General features: G+C 54.5%; 1 protein-coding gene across 2 annotated transcripts; it reads right to left on the reverse strand.

Annotated features, from left to right (window-relative positions):
- Positions 1 to 102: 102 nt before the first annotated feature.
- On the reverse strand, positions 103 to 23,601 carry LOC105700529 (FK506-binding protein 2). Of its 2 annotated transcripts, none has more exons than XM_012426434.2 (4): positions 23,371 to 23,601; positions 2,511 to 2,674; positions 1,393 to 1,505; positions 103 to 1,098 (listed from the first exon to the last, which is right to left on the reverse strand). In XM_012426434.2, the coding sequence occupies exons 1-4, from the start codon at positions 23,580 to 23,582 to the stop codon at positions 916 to 918; spliced, it is 672 nt and encodes a 223-aa protein (XP_012281857.1). In that variant the 5' UTR covers positions 23,583 to 23,601; the 3' UTR covers positions 103 to 915. The 2 variants fall into 2 exon arrangements, with proteins under 2 accessions (XP_012281857.1, XP_012281855.1); XM_012426432.2 differs by having other exon boundaries at positions 1,381 to 1,505.
- Positions 23,602 to 23,827: the final 226 nt, after the last annotated feature.

Genomic DNA, 23,827 nt, shown 5'->3' on the forward strand with positions numbered 1-23,827 from the left:
GGAGAGAGAGAAAGAGAGAGAGAAGAGGTGTACCTCCCTTTTCATCACCCTTCAGGGCCCTCTTCGGCCTTGGCCTCGAGGCAACGTCAACCATCCCCTTCGTGTATAACAAACTGTGCGCGTTGCGCACGATTTATTGTTAACCTTCGTCCAACTTTAACAGCGTACAATATATGTAGTAATAAAAACGCATTAGTTACAGTAATGATAGCGCTCGGTGTTTCCGCTTCCGAGACGAGGGCGATCGGGGGAGGTGTCGAGGTCGAGGGTCGTCGGGAAGGGGTTTAAAAAGACACGGGGGAGGGTCCCGACCCCGGGGAGGGAGACGAGAGGTCCGAGGGTCGAGAGGACCTTCGTAATAAATAGACAAGGCCCCGGCTCGTCTTCCACCCCTTGGGCGGTATTTACACTAAGGGTTGCACCTTTTTACGTGACTCGAGCAATGTACAGTCGTGGAATGTTCCTGGGGGTAACGAGGGTGTGCATGGGCGCGTGCTTGACCGCACCCGGAGGGATTGCGGAGGGGTGGGATTGATCTTCCCCCCCGTGGATCCGAAGGATCTCGGGGATCTTAAGGACCTCAAGGATCGTCCGGATGGGGGGGAAGGGAAAATCAATTCGTCGCTCTCCATGACGGTGGAGTCCCCGCCGAATTTCCCCGGGCGCGGTCTCGCGGACCTCGAGGACCTCCACCGGGGGAGGAAGGACCTCCTCCCGGCCGAGGACCCCTCAGGACGCTTCAAAGGACCCGACTCACGAGTCCCCTCGAGCTTGCGACGACCCACGAGTCCCTGGACTGACGCGGGTCTTCCTTTCGGTCGCGGATGTCGTTTCGTCGAAAGGGTGCACGTCTTCGGGGTGTCTTCCGGACGTCCGGTGGGCCGACGAGGCTTCCGGGGATCACCGGCGGCGACTTCAAAGCTCGTCGTGCTTCGGCCCGCTGAACTCGTCGTAGGAGATGAATCCGTTCCTGTCCTTGTCCTCGTGCTGGAAGATCTCCTCGACCAGCTTGTCGTGGTCGGCTATCATCTTCTTCACCTCGTCGCTCTCGCCGCTTTGCTCGGCCTCCATGATCTGCTTCCTCAGGTAATCGCTCACCTGAAATTTTAACGAGAGACAACGAGATTAACTCCTACCCTACCGTCGCGCACCCAGAGAGATGCATCTATCTAGCCCGTCAAAAAAATCTTCTCCTCAAACCAGCACGTTAAATCCTAGATTTATATATCCATAGTGCACTTAGGAACCGAGTACCATGTATATAAAAATTGTTTAAGCTAGATTTAGCAATTTTCCTTGCGTCGATACGTCCTCGTTTCATATGAAGATCGGCCCTCCACCGGTCGCGATCCCGAATAAGAAACTGAAAAAGGATCTTGCCATTGCTCTCACCTCCTCGCGGGACAGCTGATTGTCCTTGTCACCGTCGATCTCCTTGAAGACGTTGGCGGTGGGCGGCGAGTCGCTAATGTTGATAAGCTCCACGTCGAAGTGCAACGTGGCGCCTGGAAGGGGAAAAGGAAAAATCGAGTATTCGCCACGCAGTTGCGGTGATAAGAGATAGAAAACATTCCGACGACCCCGTGGCACCCTCTCGGCCGGTCCCCCCTTCGATTCGCTCGTCGGGCATCGATTGCCGAGGTCGAAACCCGGGTGAAATATGCCACTTAATAATTACCCGTCGAATTGAAACCGGCGAAACGATCGCTCGAGGCCGCCAACGAGGGGGCGCGAATCGCGGAAGGACGAGGCGGCCAAACCGGACACGTTCGGCCGCGTCCCGAGTACCGGGGAGACCCGATAACACCGTCCAATTTAATGCTCGACGCTTTATTGGAATTCCGTCCAATTACATTTTTTTTTTCCTATCCCCCCTCCGCCCCCGCCGGAATTTGGTCGCTAACGATTCGGCCGGACCCCGCGAGCCGTCCCCCGGGTAATTACGGGAGGAGGTCCCGCGGGATCGGGAGGACTCGGCTCAAGCTAGTCGCCGATTCGTCCCTTTTCGATTCCCGATTTACCGGCCATTCCCGAGTGGACCCGGACCTCGGTTTCCGGGGAACCCCTTCCCCACGCGGTAATCGAGCTCGAGAGACGTCCGGTTTCAATTTCAACTTTTCTCCTTTTTATCACCCTTTCATTTAAATTCCGCCCCCTCCGGTAAATCGTTTCCCAGTTCGGGATTGGAAGGAAGGAGGGACGATATTTCGCGATCTCCTTGCACGTCACGTGCCTGGGAGGATATGAAAGAGGGAGGGTCGATGTCCATAACACTTAGGGGCGCGACGATTTGGGGAGGGTCCTGGGAACTCCCGCGGAACCGCTCGCGGGTCGATTCCGTCCTCGCGGATCCCGCAGTCGGGGGGATAGGTTTCCGGGGTCGGCGAAATATCCCCCCTTAAATCGTGCCGCGTATTTATGCCGACCTCTTCTCCTGGGAGAAGTGTCCTTGCGCGCCCTGTTTCGCGAGAATTAAATTGCGGGAAATTGAGGGGGGGTTAGGGTCGCACCTCCTGGGATGACATTTCCAGCGCCGCGGGTTCCGTATCCCAGCTCAGGTGGGATGGTCAGCTTCCTCTTCTCGCCCACGCACATGTCCAGCAGGCCCTGGTCCCACCCCTTGATGACCTGACCTACACCAAGCTGGAAGGTGAAGGGCTGGTCCCTGTCCAGGCTGAAACCGAAAAGCATGGGGTTAAAAATACCAGGAGTTAAAGGGAGGATTTCTTCACTCTTTTTTTTTTTTTTCCTTATATTTTACTCTCGTAAATATTCCTATTTATCCCCTGGGGGAGCGTCGATGAGATCGTAAAAGGGACCCTGAGGGACCATTCGAGCCGCGCGAGGCTTGATATGGAAATCGGCCTTAACTCCGCACGGGAATGGAAACGCATCCCTAGTAGCGGGTAATGCGATCGAGATCGAGGCGAGATCGAGGAGAGATCGAGGCAAGATCGAGACCAGGCAGGTGGGAACCTAGGTAAATAGCTCGACATCCGTCATGCGCGCCTCGTTCCCGTAGAGTTTGCAGAGGGAATTGGTCCCCTCGGCCGACTCGGCAGGATCCTCAGCCAGCGGGAACTGCCGACGAACTTCCCGTCCAGGAGGCCTGGGTAGACTCCGGACTCCATCGAACTCTAGTCCTTCCCCACGAAAGAACAGATTCGACCAGCGACAGATTTTTAAGTGTATATAAAAATTACGAGTTCACACGAAATTACCATTTTTAAATAAGAGCCGATTAAATGCGGGGCAATTAACGATGGTGATAAGGCCCCCGAAAATAGGGGAAAGCTGATAAGATTCGGATAAAATCCCCTCCGGTGATCGTGACCTTGCCTCGATTAATTTCGACCGGGGTCGATTTTTAATCGATTCTTAATCGGGTACCTAGACAAGGGGCAGTTATCATAATCGGGGAGATAATGGCCGAGGGGAATGGCGCAAATCGAAGAGTCTGGGCATGGGTATCTCGGATGTTAATGTCGAGACCGCCAATTATTCTCCCATCCATATATCGGGCCGATTGTGCAACGTTATCGGCCCGTTCCGAGCACGTACACACACACACACACACGTGTGTCAGCAGAGGACCGCGACGTGGCAGAGCTACGTAGGCTCCGACGAGGCTCGTGGTTGGCAGCAATTTTTCAACTCAGTTGGCAACTGTCGCCGAGGAGGAAGACCACGGATTGGCCGAGTGGTCCCGCGAATCCGCGAGTACCGGGGAATTCCGCGAAATTACGCGAAATTCCGCGAATTACGCGGAATCGAAACCGCGCCGGAGGTCCCCCACCTGTGGTGTGCACCCGATACACCCGTCGATCCAGACAGGTGAGTGGAGAAAAACGCGTAGATGCGTTATCCTCGGGATAATCGTTATCATTTATCCGAGTCACGAGGACCATCCTTGTACAGCGCAGAGATAACAGAAAGGGGTTCTATTTCCGCGTCGCTGGATTTACCGCCGTTCACGAAAATAGGCTCCGAGGGATCTGACTAAAAGTTCCCAGATGAGAACTCGAGGGGAAAGGAAAATCACTGTTGGGAAATTGGGAAGAGGCAAAAAGTGGAACTCGGCCGATCCGGTGGACGAGACCTCCACCCTTTGGCGTTGGCTCTCCTCGCTCGTGGATTTCATCTCGGAGCGGTCTTGATTTTCAGATCAGCGGGATTAATTTAATTTACGTAAGAGGGGAATCGTTCGTTATTTATCGCGGGATGCAACGAAACCCACGGGGCAGAAGGGGGGAGAGATCGCGACCAATAGCGATGATTTATGCGCCGACGGAGGTAGACCGTGAAGCTGATATCTAAACGTGTGCGCAGCCATAAAGATAGCGATACGGACCGGCAGAAGTGAAAAGGGGGAAATACTTATCAAAGAATTTCGTGCCTCTGGGCCACCTGGATATACGCGGCCACCTATATACAGGGGACGGAGTATTAACATATCAAAGAACGGGCGTTATTTAAATTTATTCCTAGAGGAGGCTCGTATCGGAAGAGCGAACCGTCTCGTGTGTACCGCGTAGGTATTCATAGAGAACTCCGGGAAAGGGTTCGCAAGCAACTTCTGCCTTTTCATAAAGGACCCTCCCCCTCCAATTTTCCCGGGGAAAATTCGGGGCCCTCCCAAAACACGGGGGGGGGGGGAGGAGGGTGATAGAAAAATCGACCAAGGGGATCGAGCCATTTTTTTCTCAATTAAAAGTCCCCCGGAAATTATTGCGCCCTCCCGTCCCGTGACTCGCCGACCCACTCCACGGGCCGAATAATTAACTGCCCTCACCGAACGAAAATATATACAGATATATAAAACACGAGGGAGAAAAAAAAAAAGAAAAATCCATACCGGATATTTATTGCCGAGCTTCAGCGAGAATTCGCGGCTCGGGCCGTATTAATATTCAGGCCGAGCGTTACACGTCGTATTCCTGGATACCTTCGCAGTTGCACCTGCTGCGCTGATACATCACGTTTTTATCGCCCCGCGGGACTGCAGCTTGAATAACCATAAGGCGTATCTGGAGGCTGCGAGGACACGGACTCCTCGAGATCATTAAACGTTACGCCGCCGGTGACATTCCCAACGGGGGGAAGAAATGTCAAAGGGGGGTCGGCATAAAAATCGAGGCCGCTCGAGGAACTCGCGGATCGGTCCTGGGTCCTGCAGGAGCGAGGAGAGGGGCACCAGGATGCGCCAGGGTGGAGTCCATTAAGTCCATCTAGAGGCCCTTGGAGCCAATTCGGGGGGGCGCACCTTCGTTTTCGATATTTCCGATATTTTCCAATTTCTCTGCCGGCGCTTTCTGCGGGGCGACACGTGGGGTGGGACCTCCGCACGCGGTATCGAATCCAGGCGTCAGGTGTGCCTTCCTGTAACTGACCCGGTCACAGGTTCAATTCGCCAAGAAATATTTCATTTCTGTCCGATTCTATTGGGTGGGGTAGCCCCCGAAAGGGAGAAAAACGACGGGAAATCGCCGGTCGGTCGAGGCGTGTCCGGAGAATTGGCGGGCTTTCCGCTATCGGGCCGAGTCCCGCGCCAAGTGCATCGTCGAAAGTAATTCCCTCGCCTTCCCAATATCGGTCTCGGTTCATCGGGGCTCCTCGATTTCCGGGGATCGACGCGGACGACGGCATTCGACCTGCCGTTCAATTCTCGAATTTATACCGATTTTACTTTTTCTCATGGGAATAGATTCGCGTGAAGAATTTCGCATTTTTATGGAGTCGCGTCATTGGTCAGCGTTTCAAAGTTCTTCGTCAAGGAGTCCAGGGAGGTAGAGTCTCGCGCCAAGTGCACGGATATCCTCGAGGTCCTCCTTCCTTTCGATTTTTTATCTTTCCTTTTTTTTTCTGCCGACAGGAGGCGACGTCTTTACGCCCCGACAGGGAAGTGCCGGTCGCTCTCGCGGAGTCGTCGTCGTAAACTTCCGGCGCCTCCGGTAGGTGGGTTAATTCAGATCTACATACATAGGGCGCCGCCGGCGGCTTTTAGGTCTTAGAGACTTAGGCTAATTAATTTATAGGCCCCGTCCTTATCCGCGTGGCCCGGCCTCCGGAGTTCGCCCCTGCACTCGCGTCCCCCCGGAGTGCACCCCGATGCACCGAGTACCCGAGGAGCCCGATTATGCCCTCTCGGGCCCGACCGAGCAGCCTCGTTAAGAGTAATTCCTAATTCTTGTACTTACCCTCCCGACCCTTGCCGATTTATAGCCCGGGGAGGTACTCGAGGGCCGAGTACCCCAATTGCGCCGATTTAATTTACGCACACGAGCGACCAATTTTCCGCCCTGGAAATGAAGAATCCCGGGCATAAGGACACCCCTCTCGCCGGGTGGGATTAACCTGGGATGCACGGTGGAGAGTTTTCACCCCCTTCCGGACTACTCTCCCGGGTGGGGGGGTGAGATTTTCCACGGAATACCGTAATTTCCCGGGCGGGGCATGCGTTATCCGCGTTGATCCGCCATGAGACGTGCACCTTCGCTCCTCGCTATATTTTTTTGTTATCCCTTTGCTCCAACTTTCGGGAGCGATGAGGACGTCGGTCCGTTGATTGGGCCCGTTGATTTGTCAAATTTGCGGCCGAGAAGACGCATGGCGCGCCGTCTGACGGCAGGGCTCGTAAATAACCGAGTGAATAAATGAGTGCTTCCGGAGTCGGACTGGAGGAGAGTATTGTTCCCGGGGGAATCTCGCGGTTTGGACGCGCTAATCGAAAGAGCATCGGCCGAAACGGGGCCCCCGATGAAATTCTAATCCCTTGGACGTCGCACCCCTAGGGACGCCGAGGTGCCGAATTAATTCTTGGGACGCAGCGCCATCGATAATGGAGGGAACACTCGCCAAGTTCGGGCGGCGTTCGGCGCCGCGGGAATTACGTACCCCTTGGGCCGCACGGTTTCCGCGAGGCGGGAAATGGCCTCCATAATTCACGGCCCTCGGTCTGCCGATAGCATTTTTCGCCCCCCCAACTTCGGCTCCGAGATAATGAGCGAATCTTCTTTTTCTCCCCAACCCCCCGTCAAACTTCCGTACATTAGATCCGCGAGATCAGATTTATAGAAGGCCGCGAGATGAGAGGGAGAGAGAGGGTGCGGAGACTTTAACGCCGCCGTCGTTGAAGCCATATTCCCGTACGCCCTGACGAACCGGGCCATTTTAACGCCGGCCATTTTACCGGACAAAGGAACTTCCCCCTGGTCGACTGTGCAACCTCTCCCCCGAAAAGTCGGGTCCTGGATTTATATCCGGCTCAGTTTCAAGGGGGCCGCGGAAAATCGGCCGGCCCCGCGGCAGAGCCTGCGGAAACGGTAAAACCTAACGGCCCCATGACCATAATCCGCACCTCTTTTTACCGCCCCCCCGTAAAATGTCCATTAGCCAAATTATCGGGCAATGTCCTTCGGAGTACTCGCGGTTTTCCGAGCTCCTCGTTCCCAACAATATGGCCGGATGAAAACAACCCTCCCCCCACCCCCTACGACCTGATCGCGAACTTTAAAGGGGAGCTCTGACACGTAAGAAACACATACCCCCGTTATGGAATCCGCCGAGGGTGGCGAATCCGCTAAAGGGAGTGCCAGGAAAATCGGGAAAAAGCGAAACCCGGGAGGAAATACCTACGGGGGGTTATTTATTGCCGGGGTCGTCCCTCACGGGGGACAGTCTCGAGTAGAAAATGAAAATGATCCACACCCTCCGTAAATCACTGGAAACGTCGGCGACCCCCCCACCCGGGGGGGGGGGGGGTGGCGCTCTATAGAATCTTAACTCGTGGCCGCGCGCCTTTACGACGTCGGCGACGGGGGCGAGGGTCGAGATTTCGAAAAATCATCCCCCTCCCAGGAAACCCTCCGACATATCGCCGGTATGTGACAAACTGGCCATCGAATTCGATAGAGCTTAAGCTAGCCCCCCTCGAGTACCTCGGACCCCGTAAAGAATCGTCAGCTATATCTCCTACCCCTAAGAAAACGTCCCCCTCTCTTCCTTAACGTCCGACTCGATGGAAGAAAAAAAAAAAGAAAGAAGGGTGCGGATATAGAGATTGACAATTTTCGAAAACGCGACTCCTGGCTCGTCGCGCTTCCTACGCGTACACAACCCCATAGGATAGTTATTACCCAGAAGGGGGGGGGGCATAAGTTCGTAAGTTCGTAAATCCGCCCCCGGGTCGATCTACCCTCTCCTTCCTCAACCCAATTACATTACCCCAGGCTCCGAAGAATGGCGTTTCCGTTTTACGTCGCGACGCGTCTCCCTTACGACGTCTAGGGGTTCATAGGTAGCCGAACGCGCCCTATATACGAGTGCATATACACTTGCATACGTACATAGTCATACATAGACATACGCATAAAAAGTCGGCAACCTTAGTCGCGCCCAAAGAGGCTCGCAGCCTCGTCTAGGCCTCGGCGAGTCGTAAGGGGAAGGGGCGAGGGAGGGGCCAGAGGGATGTGCAATAAGTGCAGGGAAAATTGCATCGTCCGTAAAAAGAGGCCGCGTCGCCGGTCTAGGCGACGTCGCAATAGCGCGCGCTAGGAATATATATGAAATTTCCATATCTCGGTGAAGAGTGGTCCGGCGACTCGACCCCGTGTCTTGGGCGAAACATTTGCAATTCCGCGGGCTCCTCGCCTCGGAATATATCCGGCTCTGCTCCGTATCTGCCTCCCCCGCCACCCCCCGCCACCCCCTGGGTCGCGAATCGACTTTCGCACCCCCGCGAAGAGACGCCTCGAATCGAGGAATCTCACCTCCTCCGGGATGAGGCTCCATGTCGGAATAACGTTCAGGGTGATCTCAATGGGGTGAGGTCGACCCATCGAGGGGTGGTAGGCGAATCGCCCCCCTTTTTGAGTGGCACCCCCCCCCGTCGATTCCTAATCCTCGAGTGCACTCCAATTTCCGGAATTCCACGGATAAGACGGCCTCATCTCTGGTAGCCATCGTAAATATTTCGGAAAGTTCAGGAAGGGGGGGTTGGGGCCTAGGGGGAGATTATACATGTACGAGGGGTAGGACGGATATCTCGGGGCCGGGTATTATTTCTTCAGCGACGAGAGAGCGGCGACTCATGTCGGGATTAGCGTAGAAATTGCGAGGCGGAGGTGCGGGGGGTGAATATTACAAAGGGTTGGAAAGTACCATTGCTAAGTGCGATACGCCCCCGGCAGGTAAGCCCTCTTCGAGGAGTCCTCCCTTCGACGGGATCCTCCCGGCTAAGCGGCCTCGTTAAAAGGAATCACCCCCGAGGAGGCCGCTGCATCCCGGCGCATCCCTCCGCATGCCCTGATGCGCCCTCCCGTAGCCAGCCACCGGGTCCGGGTCAAAGGGAATTAAAACTCGCCGGGGCTTTCGTCCTCGTTTCCATTTAACTGCCCCCCCGCGACCTCCCCTGCCGGGAATTTCAAAGACGCCGCAACCCTTCCGCCCTCCTTTCCGCGTGACCCAGAGCCCGCGAGGGGTCCTTCATTAAGACCCCTTATTAACGAATTAACGTTTCTAATTCGAGGAGACGCGCTCCCCTAAACGATTCTCTCCCGGCTTATCACTGAGCGTCCCTCTCTCGGGATATCAATGTCGCCGACACCCCTGACGGGTACCTCGCGGGGGGTGGGAACCGCGGGGGGGCCTCACCTGTTCGATCGATGCCTCGGCTCTCTTCGAGGCGATCACGGATTTAGCCACCCCATCCGGCGGGATAATGTTTGAACGCGAAATAGAATTCGCCCGGACGTATTCTCGGGTTTCGTTAACGACGTCGATTATTTTCATCCCTCCCCCGTCCGCCCCTCCCTCGACTGCGGATAGGCTAATCCGGGCAGTCGGCGGATGGAAATTCGATTCCCCTGTCCCGTTCTCCTCCGATGCGCGACCAAGAGACACTCCGGGAAGGGTCGTCAAGATCGCCCGTTTAAGTTCACCCAGGGGGTGGTTTCCAAAGTGTGGAGAAAAATCGTAGTGTTGATGTCATAAAGCCCGCCCCTCTCCCTCCACCTTTTTAATTCAAGATGTTTTGTAGACGAGTTAAGAGGGTTGTTCCCTACTCGGGGGGTGTGACAGCCTGTTATGGGGTTTCCTCGCGAGGGAAAAGGGAATTGCAAGGTGTATCGGGCGATCGCCGGGGTCGTTCCTCCCCTCTCAGGGAGGCTAGACCCGTGTCTTACCCCCTGCCCCCTGCTGGACATGGCGTTGCGGTGCCCCCGGGGCGGGTGAAATTTTAATATCCCTCGTTACCTTCGCCTTAATTAACGATGCTCGTAAGCACCTACCCGGGGGTGGGCGTCGCGTTACGGGGTGAGAAGCAGCGGTCGAGGTAGCCCCGATTGTCCTCGATTTTCCCCGATTCGAGAGGGAACTTCTCAAGTCCACCCCCTAAACTTGAGACCTTAACGCCCCCTCATACCCCTACCCCTCCGAGGGGGTAACTTTTCAAGCAAAGTGCCGCGTCAAGGTACGGGAGATTTACTTTTACAATAAGCCGGGACCATCCTGCTCGCACGCGTCGATCCGCACCCCCCAGGGGCTGGGGGTGTTAAATTTGGTCCGTCCAGGATGCCGACATAAAGGCCCCCTCCGCCAGGACTTCCGGCGCTAACGAGCCGATAAATCCTTCGATGCAAAATAACGCGACAAATTAATATGGCTCGGGGGATATTAGCGGGCGCGTGCTGCCGATATGTCGCGATATTAACCCCCCGCAAAGGGGGACCCCCCCGTAGGGTTCGGCTAGAGTAACCTCCCCGTGAATTATTTTTTTTTCCTTCAGTGCACATACATGCGTATACAGCCAATTTTAGGCATGATCGGAAAAAAAAAAAAATTCAGCCAAGTCGAACGGTCAATGCGATTCCGCGCTGCACTCGGATGCACCGCGGAGGGATTTCAAATTGATCAAACAACCACTCGTATTTATCGTCACCCGATGCCCAGCAGAGGGAAAGGCGATAAATCCGCGATCGCGTTATCAATTCTCTTCGCAAATATATTTCTTGCGGCACCGAGCCCACTCGTAATGCGGATTATTCGCATTACGCAACGCGGCATACGAGGACGTATATGGGAAAGTGCATTTCCGGGTGCACGCTCTCGTCCGCCCATATAAGATAGAAGACGACTCTTTCGTCGATGCCGCGCAAATGTCGGTAATTAGCATATACGGGTTATCCGGGACGGTCGCACTTTCTCCCGTATATGTATTTCTTTCATGCCATCCGATTTATTTACGTCGAAATCGGGTATCGAACCGCCTGCGGAAAAGGGCAATCTCGAGGGTGCGTCTCTCGCGGCCGGGACGCGGCGGAGCGAGCGCGCTCTCTTCCCCGCCTATTGGCCGGCGTAATTCCGTAATTAACCCGACGTGTAATTAAATACGAGAGCATTTGTACAGGGCGTCGCGGCGTTTGGGCCGACGACTCCGCAACGTGGGAAAGTCTCACCTCGCGTTGCATACACGCGAAAGTGCACTCGCCGATGCACCCCCGGGGGGGTGGGACGATTGATTCGTGGATAAATCGATATTTTTAATTATGCGGCCCTTTCATAGCCACGTGCAGTCACGTAAACATACGTTCTACCTACGTGAATGTAAACAGATTTCAAGGGATGCATTTCGTTCTTTTTTTTTTTCTCTCTCTCCATAAACATACGAAATGCACCTCGGGGTTGAAATCGACGAGGAGGAAGTGGCCCTTGCGAAAGGGTGGTGCAAACCCCTAGGAGAGACAAGCCGGTTCGAGGGGGTTTATTTATATTCCCCGGTTTCCTTCGAGTCTCCCTTATTTCCTGGGGCCGCCGGGGGGTGCACCGGCCCGCTTTAAAAGTGCAACGAGAACTGGGGAAAAGAGGTGGGGCGAGAAAGTGCAGAGAGAGAGAGGGAGGGAGGTGGCAAAACACGGCAGGGCAGAGATCGAGCGAAGGGGGTAGGGAAAATGCTTATCGGCCGACTCGGGGGTGATCTATCACGGACTTAATATTTTCCCAAATGACAGATCTCCCCTTGCAACATCCATGCATTATCCCCTACCGAGGTGATATATGCGTGCGCCCTTTGACATATCATCGGGAAGGCGACCCCTGACCCGGTGCATCCCTAAGGGATGCACTCGGGACACGTGTCTTGCACTTTGCGACGTAATTCGCAAGACAAGCAGATAGGCGACCGTGTATACGGCGTTAAGTCCCCCTTCCGGAGTGGGTGGGCTCATCTCCGCTGTAGCTGGAGATCGGCTGGCGCCGGTAAAGAAGAGCGCGCGCGGCTCGGCCGGCACTGCAGGCAACTTCCGTCCCGAGGAATCGCGTTTCCTTCCAATTTCGCTCCATCAGCGGTCGGTAGCGGCGCCTTGGGCTAACAATCCAAACTCGCCGGGGCGTTCATAAAAGGATTGGGCCCTCTGCCCGGTTCTTTGCTCGCTTCCGGACTTCCGGCCCCTCCACCCGCCACCCCCGCACCAGGAACTCCGACTCCGATAATTCCCTCCGATAATTCCTCCTCTCCGCCAGCCGCCTGCGATACTCTTTTATTATTCCCTGTACATTTACCATTTTCCTTTTCTATTTCCTTCTTTCCGGAAGCCTTCCCGTTTCCGCCGAACGGATTAAGGGGATCGAAGACGCACCGGGGTTTATACAGGGGGTTTTACGCCCCCTTGATCAACATCGACCGCCTCGATTCCGCCTGTCCGCGATATCGGCGGATTCCGCAGCCGTAAACGCCCTGCGGGTTCTGGCCGCGGCCGTAAACGCCTGCGGATTCCGCCGCGGCTCCTTCCTCGCGATTTTACGACCCCACGACCAGCCAACCCCCGCGCTCCGAGGCGTCGCCCTAATTAATGGAGCTCCTTCGATGTAAACTCGCGATGAAACCTTTATTAACGACGATGGTGCCCCCCTCTCCGTAGCGATACGACCCCCCGTTCACCCTAATCGGATTAAAAAATGAAGGGGGGACGGAAACGAGGAAGAGAAAAAATTCCAAGGAAATTCCTCCTTTATTCCGGAGGGAGGCTAAGACTCTCTGGCTTATCGAACCCGTCGGAAGGGGTGGTGGCTTCCATCGGGTGTGTCGATTACCCCCTCGACGAGGAGTTCTCACCCCCCCTTAAGAGGCATTATGATGCATTGCCGATTTTCCCGTTTCCACTCTCGCCCTCGATTTCGAGCGGTCTCGTTAAGGGGCGTTCTTCGTTAGGGGTGGGCGCAGGGGAAGAACGAGATCCGGCTCGGATGGGCGTTTGATTTTCCGGGAAGATCCTCCGGATGGCGATAATAAGGGTTTCCACCCCTCGGAGGCTAAAACCGGTAATCACCCCCCGGATTGACCGCGGATTCACCCCTTCTCGCCTTCGCCCTCTTCGTAATCGCCACCGGGAAACGAACCCCCTCTTTCCACCCCTTCTGGGGGGGTATGGACCTCCAAGACTCCATCGGGCGATGCGCTTTTACACCTGCCTAGATGAAATAAAAATGGCCAGAGGGGAAACGCATGCGGAAATTTCACGGGACGTCCGGGTTTCTCTTCGAGGAAGATTTCTCTTTGGGTGCGCCGAATTGAGATTCAAGGCAGACATAGCGGCGCATCCGAGAGGCCGAAAGTGCCGCTCAAAGAAGAAATCGCCGACACAAAGGGACCGGTTAAATGCCGATAGAGGTGAATGTGAAAGTTCGACCGGAATGCGGACATGCCGCGTCGTCGCGTGCAACGCGGACGCCGCGCACGGTGACGATGCGTGCGCGCGTCGCGGGCTTGCGTCACGTGAGGAACGCAAGGGAAAAGAAAAAAAAAGAAAAAAAAAGAAAAAAGGGACGGTCTCAGAAAACGGCTCGATGGATTTCACCTGAGGATCTTCCGCGGGAACTGCCGGACGCGGCGAGAGCTATATGGAGGACGAGTAGACTTTCCTTCCGCAGCTCCCGGAGAAATCGCGGTCAGGTGTCGCGGAAGGAAGTCCCTCGTCATCGCGAGCTGAGATACGTGGGGTGGAGGAGAAAAATTCTAGGCATGAGGAGAGGGTGTGGGCAAGGTGGGGAGATGTTTCTAAAAATGACTCAATGAAATCCATGGAGACCGCGGGGGTGAAAAGTTCCCTGAGGGGGTGGAAATCGAAGACTGGCCGCAGTCTCCCGCGGCGCGCGTCAGGTGTGCTTCCGCGGAAAAAGTGGAAAATTCCGGGGGTGTTCCTCGCACCGGGGGACGTTTCGGTCCATCGGCCGGGGGGTAAATATTTGAAGTGGTAGCTCGAGGGTAAATATTTGAGGTGGTCGCGCTGGGCTTAAATTTCACCGGGGGGGTGGCGCGCACGCGCGACGGGGCGGCGGAAACGCGCCCCGGAAAAGGCGACCTCGACCCGCTACAAGGCTCGTTAATTATTTCCGCCGCGTTCGGGAGAGTCACCAGACCCGCCTCCGAGTGTCGGCACACCGGGAAAGCGTAACGCCTGCGGAACGCCTGCGAAACATCGACGTACCGGGTCGAGAGAGCCGCCCCGCCGTTTTCGCGAGGGCTCCGGGGAAAATCGGATTTTTCCCCCGCCTGAATTTCGGAAAATCGACGCCCACCCTCGACAAAGCCGCGTGGGGGAATTCCCCCCCTACCCTCACACACTCCGGCGGAACACATATCCCTAGGTCGGGCCATTAAATCGCTGAATAAGACATGCACCTGCAGGAAAATTTCGCAGGTCCTAAATCTCCCGTGCTCGGGGGACCCTAAGTACCTCGGCAGACTTGCAACTACCCCTCGAGAAAGTGCCCCGGGAGAGGCAGGGTTAGAGACGCTATGGACGAAAGAAAAATATAAAAATAAATAAATCTCGGGTCCCTCGAGATTCCTGAAAATTCCTAAAAATTCCTGATGATTCCCGAGAATCCCGAAAAATTCCCCGAAATTTCTTAGGGGTCGCAAGTAGGTCCCTTCTCCGGAATCTCCATCTCGAAAGGTGCAAATTGCACAAGGGCTTGGGAGAAGGGTTGCCCCGGGATGTGGGGAGGGAAAAATAGCCAGGACCTGCTGAGTCCGCTCCCTCGGGACGCTTCGGCTCCCTCCTCGGCCTTCTATAACGCAATCCCCTGCTACTCGTCGAACCACCCTCGCGGACCGCCGGGGCGGAAACGCCGGACGAGAGTTGCGGCGCCGATCGGAAACCGCAGGTTTCGATCAGGCGTCGCGCGGAAAAGTGCGGCCCGCGTCGCGGAACGGCCGCGGCCGCTCAAACTTTCATCGCGACCGGAATAACGGAGGGGCGTACAAATTTAACGAGCCTCCTCCGTACCTCCCGAGGAGGCATTAACGATTGAACGGTTTACCGAGTAACACCCTCGGAGACGCGAGATGTGCGCGAGATCTACTCTGCATACGGGGGTGGGAGGCGACGAGACGATCCACCCCCTGGGGCGAATATATATACAAAGGATCCAAAGATCGAGGGAACGCGCCTAGAAATTCGGATCTCCTCTCCAGGACCTCGATCGAAGTCCTTTCAAAAATCCCGAAAATCGAGAACTCGATCCGAGCCCTCGGAGGTCTCCGGAAACCTCAATGAAAAATATGAAAAAGATAGAAACAGAAAAAACAAGGCGATGTTCAAAACGCGGAAATAGAACAGAAATTGCCTAAGAGGTCGTTGAGAAAAAGACAATTAAAACAATTTCTATGAATCTAGTTTCTTCAAATTCTCCCACATGCATAAGGAAACCCTGAGGTAGGTCCTGACACTCGTGAAGTTCCATTGTTTACAAAAGAATTTGGAAAAATGTCGGGAAATTTCCTTAAGATGGAAATTTCAAGGGTGTCGGAACTTTATGGGATCCGCATTCGCGTTGAAGTTCGAAACTACACGGTGCACCCAGTTAGGAGGAAAGTTCCATAAACGAGATATATTTGACGGCACTTTCATGACGCCTTAAGGACTCGATTTTAACGAAGAGTTCGCCAGGAGGCGTCGAAGGTCGACCTTCCTGGGGTGGATTTTTCGCTTTCCGTGTCGCGACTCGGCTTGGTAAATGTTTTATCGGGGGGAAAAGGGGGGGGCAACGGAAGTAGGGAAGGTTTTGTCGTCCGGAGGGAGACGATTGCGTGAGGATTCCTGGGGGTGGCCAGGTCGGATTAAGGCCGGCCTCGGTCTCTCGAGCACTTCTTAAGCCTCATCCGGAGCGTTCTCGAGACCGAGGTCGAAGAGACGGCGATATCGCGGGAAATTACCGTCCTCCGGAACGAGATCCATTTGCCCTCCTCGCGGGATAATGCCGGTTGCCAAACAAGAAGCAGCCACGAGGAACGAAGAGGGGCGTCGAGGGCGCAACGCGTGGAGGCGAGGTGGGCGCCGCGGCGCATCCGAGGGGTGCAAATTGCCGTCGTTGGATGAATTCGTACGAAGGCTCCAACGGAAACGCGTATGTACAGGGGGAATACATATGTAAATCCCCGAATATACACGGCCCCGGCTTTCGGAAGGAAGCCGACTTGTTCAGCCCTCGGTGCGGCGCTTAGTTTATGACGAACAATGGCCGCTTAATTGAAAGCCGCGTCACCTTGCGATTCTCTTCCGGGAGCTCTTCGGCACCTCGGGAGGGAAATAAAACAAAAGATAAATCGAGAGAAAAGGAAGAAGAAAGAGAGAAATCAAAGAGCGCCCAGCGAACTCGTCGAATCGGTACGGGACTAATCCGACGTGCCGATTTTCCTACGCGTCCTCGCTCCTGAAGCGGCGTACGCCCCTGAAGAGGTGTACGCCCCTGAAGAGGCCAATTTCGCAAGGTGTCACGAACTCGAATAAAGCCGCCGCCACCCTTTCGCAACGCCGTTTCCGCGGGATTCCTCGGCGTCGGATTTCGCCGCGGAATTCGCTGAGTTAGCGCGGTGCCCGATACGTGGAATGAAAACGACTTTTTTGCCTCGAGGGCCTCATGATAACGAGCTGTCGAATTATTCAATTACTCAGGCGTTGAAGAATGAAAAACGAAAGGGAACGAAAGAGACGTCCCCCTCCCTCGTAAACGACACCCTTAAAATCAGTCGTCATCCTCGAGAAGGCTAAAAATTGGGGGGGAAGCAGCGATCGCGAGGTGTCGATTAATTAAATTGACTACTGGAGAGTGGGCAGAATAAAAAAAAGAAGAAAGGAATTGAAAAGGATTTAAATTCTTCAACCCGATGAACGCCACCAGGAAATTCGGTCGTTCGTCGGGGTGGTTCGAAATTGGGGGGGCTGAAGAGGGGAGGACGCGCCGCGCAGATTGCGTGGTTTAACGGGCCGTGGACAGGAATCCGCATCGGCCGGTTAATTTACACTTTATACGCTTTTCATTAAGAGTCCTCGCGCAGACGGGATGGGGGGCGCGTTCTCCCGCGAGGAAAAACATTTACGGGGGCGCGCACCCCCTCCCGGCCTTTCCAGGGGCAACTGCGCCACCTCCGCCGCCGCCACTCCTGGGGGCAGCCGGTTGGCTGGCTCGCTGGCACTAATTAAATCTAGTACCCCCCGAGCAAGGAAACGAGCCACCGTCGCGGTGTTTTCTACTCGACTACCATCCGGTTAGGTCGCCGGTGGCGCCTCGTTTCTTAATTAAACCAGGTACCTTAGAAGCGAGCCCACCTGATAATCCGGGGAGCCCTGGTCCTCGAATTTTCCCCCCTTTTTCCCTCGCGGCCCCGAAATTATAATTAACAGTCGATCCCCGAAATTAGCGTCGATCTGAAAAACTTTCACGGACGGAAGGGGGTAAAAGAGACGGAAAGTTTGTCCGGGGGAAAAGTTTGGTACCGAGGTGGGGTCGGGGGGAGGAAAACCCTTTAAAGGGGGCGATACAGAACCGCTTCCGGAAGGCATCGAAGGATAGGAAAACGTACTTTCGCGCAAAGTCCACCATTGGAATATGTTTCATAACGTTAAAGTGATATGAAAGTGTGATATATGCATAAGAAACAGTGAAGATAATTATTAAACTTATCTCCAAACTGGGTGGCATCGAATTATCGGAGACTTTAACACGTGATTATGGAGGCCCTAAGGAATAACGCGGTGCTCGTGAAATTTCTCTTTTCGGAAAAAATGTTCTACTTATCTCGGACAAGAACCAACGAAAAGATATTTGAGCACATAATGCGAGATTTAAAGAGAGAAATAAGGGTGGAAAATAAATGACTGTTTAATGCGAGAATATATTCTAACCCTCGACGGTCATTTGGCGCCGCTTAGAGGGTTCTCCCTCGAAATTTCGAGAGGGAGAAAGAGAGGAAGGTTAGGGGTAGAAAAGCAAGGGTTGACGAGAGGAAGCCCCCGGTTCTTCATTCCGCGACAAGTGCGGTCGAATCGGACCGAAAGCGTGCTCAGGGGTTGTAAGGAAGGTATGTAAATGCAAACCAGTTGCATTGTAGGGGTAGAAGGGGGTACCGCGGGCTCCATAAATAGATCATATGCCGAAGCGGCGCACCCCCCTTCGCGGGGGGTGGGGTGAGATGTTAAACGCGTTTTCGAGCGTTTCGAGCATTACACGCGCTTTAACCCCCGCCGTAGCCGCGGCGTTATTCGTTTTCGGCAAACCCGGTGATGCTCCCATTGAATCCCGGGGATGCGTCGGGACGCTGCCGAGGGCGGCGCTTTTCCCTCCGTTTTCGACTCGCTCTCCAAGAGCGACTTTCAGGCCCCCTCGACATCTTGCCTGAGTAAACCGCGAAATCCGCGAAAGATGTGCTTAAAACGAGACGGCGGCCCGCGAGACGGATAAATAACGCGACCTCTGAGCGACGCTTGCGATAAATAAACGGAGGCGGGACCACCCTTTGACCCCGCGTCCCGGTAAAATCCTCGACGAGAGAAAATTATCCCCTTCTGGGGGAAAAAAAAAAATAAAAAAATAAAAAAAGAAGAAATTATTTCACAAGTTTGCGCGCATCCGGGGAGTGATAACGACTTTTAGGTAGCCGTCTCAAAGTGCCGGCCGAATTCGATTTCGGCCCGCCTCCCGAGGAAGTGGCGGAAACGCAACGTCGCCGCACGGCCGCGACCGGCGTTTACCTCGGGCCGCATTTAATGCGATATTCCCTCCCTCGGTAGATGCACCCCCCATTGTAATGGAACCGTATCGTAATATCGCATCTGCACGCCGGACTACAAATTGGCTCTTTAAGCCCGTATAACGCGGCCGGCTCGTAACGAGGTTTGCGCCTCCTATCTGCCAATTAATGCGGCATATCGTTTTCTTCCCGCGGGACCCGGGGACCGGGATAGCCCGACGAGTGACGTGATCGATCGCCCTACCGAAAATCGCCGATCACCCGGCCGCGATACTATTTCCCGATAGGGGATAAAAAAGCGAGGAATTAGATACCGTGATAAACCACCCCCCGCACTAGATACTCCAAAATGTAGGAATTATTATGGGTGGAGAAAAAAAAATCTTGAATTCATTAAATCTTCCATTTTCCTCCGAATTTAAGACCACTCCTCGACAAGCTTTCGCCACGTGGCGATGCCTTAGATGTCGTGAAAAAAAACAACCCCCCCACGTGTATGAACAATAGGGTGGTGAAGGAAAAAATCTCCCTCATTAAATTTTCCATTTCACCCCGAATTTAGAAGCGCCTCGCCTACGACGAACTTCTCGGGATTTCTCGTCAGAAATTCCCGATTCGTCATCGTAGCCCGACACCCGCGACGGATTAGCGTTAATAATGGAGCAATTTGTTGCTGCCAAACTCCGGATTATCGCCGGCCGATTATCCAGGGAGGGAGGCGATTTCCCGCGGCGCCGCTCTCGCAGCTGCTGGATTTATTAACCCTCGTTCTGGCGGCCTTTCCGCGGGTTATTAATTATTACCGGTATCCCCGGCAATATTCATCGGCGATTTTAACATATTTTCTTGTTTTTTTTTTCTCTTCTTTTTTTTTTCCCCCGCGGCAAATTCTCTCTATCGGGATTGGAACCCGTTCCGGGTACGGCCCTCGAGCGGAGCGCACGTTCCGCAATTGTCGCAAGTGGGTCGGCGCTCTCGCGGTGGATTTGCACATATCGGCCGCGCATTTGCCGCAACGATTCCGCCCCGAATTACGCAGGCTCGGTTTCGCCCGTAATCCGGCGATACCCGTGAGGGGGAGGGGGAGGGTGCTATTCGGATTTCAATTAACGAGCCCCGTGTCAAGGAGTAAACGGCGTCGCGACCGAGACCGAAAACGCGCCGTCGAGGGACCAGGGTCTTCCGGGACGTGGCGGGAATTCAAAGAGCGTTCCATACGACCGGATAACAGGAATTAATCAATAATCCCCGAACTTCCGGGCCAACTCGGGAGATAAGCGATCCGATACAGGGTTTCGGGCCGGATCGAGCACGAGACCCGTGAAGGGTTCCTTCTTAGATCTGATCCAGGACGAAGATCAATATCATCCCTGGGGATCAAAGTGAATTTCCAGGCACAAAAAAAGGTACTTCATTGTGAACTCTTTCCGAGGTATCTCAGTCGTCACGTGACAATTTTTCACTACCGATGATATTAACCAAAATCCCGAAACTCCGGGTCATTTTAAGCTGAGTATATTAATTATGATTATACCGAGGTCGAGGAAGATGGATCCGAGGAAGGGGTTGAAAATGGGGAAAATGGGGTGCGAGAAGTACGGAATCCGGCTCGGGGTCGAGATTCAGAGACAGAGGAGGGGGGACCGGGGAGGCGGAAAACAAGGCCGGCGACATCCGTTTCGCGCAAACAGGAGTGTCGATAACGTTATCGCGGTATTAAGCGAAGTAACGACCCCGAGGTGCGGGGAAATTTATGAAAAGGCCCGGCTCCATTTCCGGGATAACGCGAATTTACGAGTCCAGGACCGGCCAAGGAGGGCCTGGGCGAGATTCTCAGCCCCGGTCTGCCACGTCGGAGTCTGAGGAGAGAAAGAGAGAAAGAGAGGAGGCGAAAGAGGTCCGTCAGCCGGTATCTAGGCTGACCGTAGATAGCGTTATCGAGACCAGCGGTATCAGCTCCAAAAGTAGCCTCACCGATTTCAGGAGGCGATTAATTCGACTCCCGGTCAATGGTCATTCCGATCTGACGAAGAGAATTGGAGGAAAAAGACGAGAAGAAATAAGAAAAACCCCAGGGATACAAGAAACGATTTCGCATCGTCGTATCGTGGCGGGGAGGTGGGCGGGAAAATGGCCGCCGGTTTTGGCAGTGATTCCGCGGTAGTCGAAGCCGAACTCCGGGGTTAATCCGGGAAACTACCCCTTTCACGACACCCGGCATATCCCGGACAAAGTGAAACGGCCCCCGAGGGGAAAGGGAGAGCCGGAGTTCGCGGTGTCGCCGGGAAGTTGCGGCGGGAGAATGACCAGTCTGGCTGGGAACCGGTGGAACTCCACTCCCAGACCCCGGAGGATAAATCCCTCCCGGAGACGACGTTTACCCTGAACGCGGGCCCAAATTGAAAAATAGATCCGATCCCTCAAAGTATCCCACCCGAGCCCTAATTCCTGTCCGGAAGTCCATCCATCGGAGTCGCCCCCGAAGATGGCCCAGAAGTGGAGAACCCAGGAGGGGAAGTTTCCCCCGACTTTTCCCCCGGGATCTTATACCGCGGTCGGAATTAACGGCTCCCGAGGGAGCTAAGGTCGAGGGGGCGAGGTTGGTTAACGCGATTAGGACCCTGGCAGTCAATTTTTCAGGGCCGACCCTGGGAAGAGTCGCTACCGCGAGGGAACCCCGAGACGTCCTACCAGGTGGACGCGCCGTCCAGGTAGAAAGCCTTTCATCGAAATCGTGGCCAGTCGCCGCCTCGGGCACCCCGAAACGCACCTGTAACGGGAACCTAGACGGAATTTCCTTAAGAGAAAGAGGAGAGAAAGCCCGTAGTTTCCCCCCGCGCTCTTCGAACCGTCGAGCGGGAGTTTCGTCACCGGATTACTGCCCTCGTTTATCATTAATCCGGTCGGGGGTCGATCGAGGTCTACGTTGGTCTCTCCTCGGGGACGGTGCCAGCGTGGAACTTTTTCCTCACTACCTCCGGATACCTGGCCTAACGGTACCGCTCCTCCAGAGTTCGAGTTCGTTGACTTTCGGCTCCCCCTTTTTGCCGAGGTACGAAAACAGGTGGATACACGAGACACGTCGACGAATCGCGGCCGTATCCACCGGACCGAGAACTCGATGCCAAACGTCAAACGAAAAGGAACATTAATTCCAGCGCGTGGAAAAAAAAAAAGAAACAAGAAATTCATACCAATCACCAAGGACTCGATTTTCGAGTCCATGGGAATTTTTTTCTTCCCATACGAATAGATTTGCGCGAAAAAAATTACGAATTGTTGCACAGCCACATCATTAGGCAGCGTTTCAATGTCGTGTATGAAACTGACAATTTCGCGTGCGAATGTTGATCGAGTTCAAACGGAGTTTTTTTTTTTTTTCCCGCGTGAATAGATTCGCATGAGAAATCTCGCAATGTTAGAAAGACATTAGTCAGCGTTTTAAAGTCGTATATGAAATTGTCAATTCCGAGTGCGAAAGTTGATCGCACGAAGGCGATAATCGGATTTTAGGGGAGATTTGGGGTGGAAAATGAATGGAAAATTCAACTAAAATTATGAATGAATTTTCACGCAATTTTCTCCAGGTTATCGGGGTACCGCCGATGAAGGGGAGATTCTCTCGCAGGCGAGGGCTATCTATACGTAATTAATGCGGCCGCTAATATCGCTAGCGTTAGTAATAAATCTAGCTGCGAATGCGCGTGATGAAAAATCCGCTGACGGAGGTGCAAACGCAGCGGCGCGCGATCAAAGTTCGTCGACTCTCTGGGGGCGTCGTACGAGTGCAGGTGCGGGGTCGGGCAAACAGGTGAGAACAAATACCGGCACAGATAACCGGGAGTGATAGGGAGAGATTAACCCCCGCGTGCACCGCACGTAGCGCCGGGCAAACTTGAAAACTTGGGCTCGGGTCATATTGTGTACTCCCCCCGACAATTACTGTACCTCTGCGTAATGCCCCGCGGTGATCGCCGGTTACGCGATTTACCGATCGCCAGGCCTTCGATTCCGATTAAACCCGACAAAATGCCCCTCCACCGAGTCCGGGAATTATCGGCCATTTTTCGTCCCTTTTATTCGTTAACTCCCTACCGGTTGCATCCCCAAAAACCGAGAAAAAAAAAAAGAAATACATACAAGATCGAAATCAATCAACTGAATATAGTTTAGCGCCAGATGCACTTTTGCGGGAGGATCTCGTCATGGGAACTTCGACGTCGTCCACACCATGGGGATTTACGACCGCCATAACGAATGATACGTTTTTAGATTCGAAGATCGTTATCTCTCGGGTTAGTATTTTTTATTTCTCGATATTAAGTACGGGGGAGCTCACCAACCTCGAGTCGAATTTAGTGCCGTCCTGTAGCGTTCCGGTGTAGTGCATGGTGAGCTGGTCGCCCTTCTTCGACTTGACGTCGCATACTTCCGGGACGTAGATGTTCTCGACCTTAAGGGCGCCCTGGTCGGCCTTGACCGCGAGGGTGGCGAGTCCGAGGAGGCACCACGCGGCGGTTGCGAGGGTCAGGGGCGTCGATGGACGAGCGGCCATGTCTACGTGCTGTGGCGGGTGCCGGCGAACGACTGAGCCCGCGTCCTCGGCCGAGCGCGCTGCCGCCTGCCGGCCGGTAGGCCGCGCATGCGCGCGCCGCCGCTCGCCGCCACATCGCGCGCTCCCATTGGCCGGCGCGCTGCCTATGTGGCGGTCGCTCCGTCTCTCTCGCTCACCCGCGAGTCCCGCGCATATCCTCTCGCTCGCTCTCGCGCATCCTCCCCTCTGCTGCTCGCTGCTCGCGG

This window comes from Orussus abietinus, unplaced genomic scaffold (genome assembly GCF_000612105.2).
Source record: "Orussus abietinus isolate OABI.00-Male unplaced genomic scaffold, Oabi_2.0 scaffold2, whole genome shotgun sequence".
In the NCBI taxonomy this organism is placed as follows: domain Eukaryota; kingdom Metazoa; phylum Arthropoda; class Insecta; order Hymenoptera; family Orussidae; genus Orussus; species Orussus abietinus.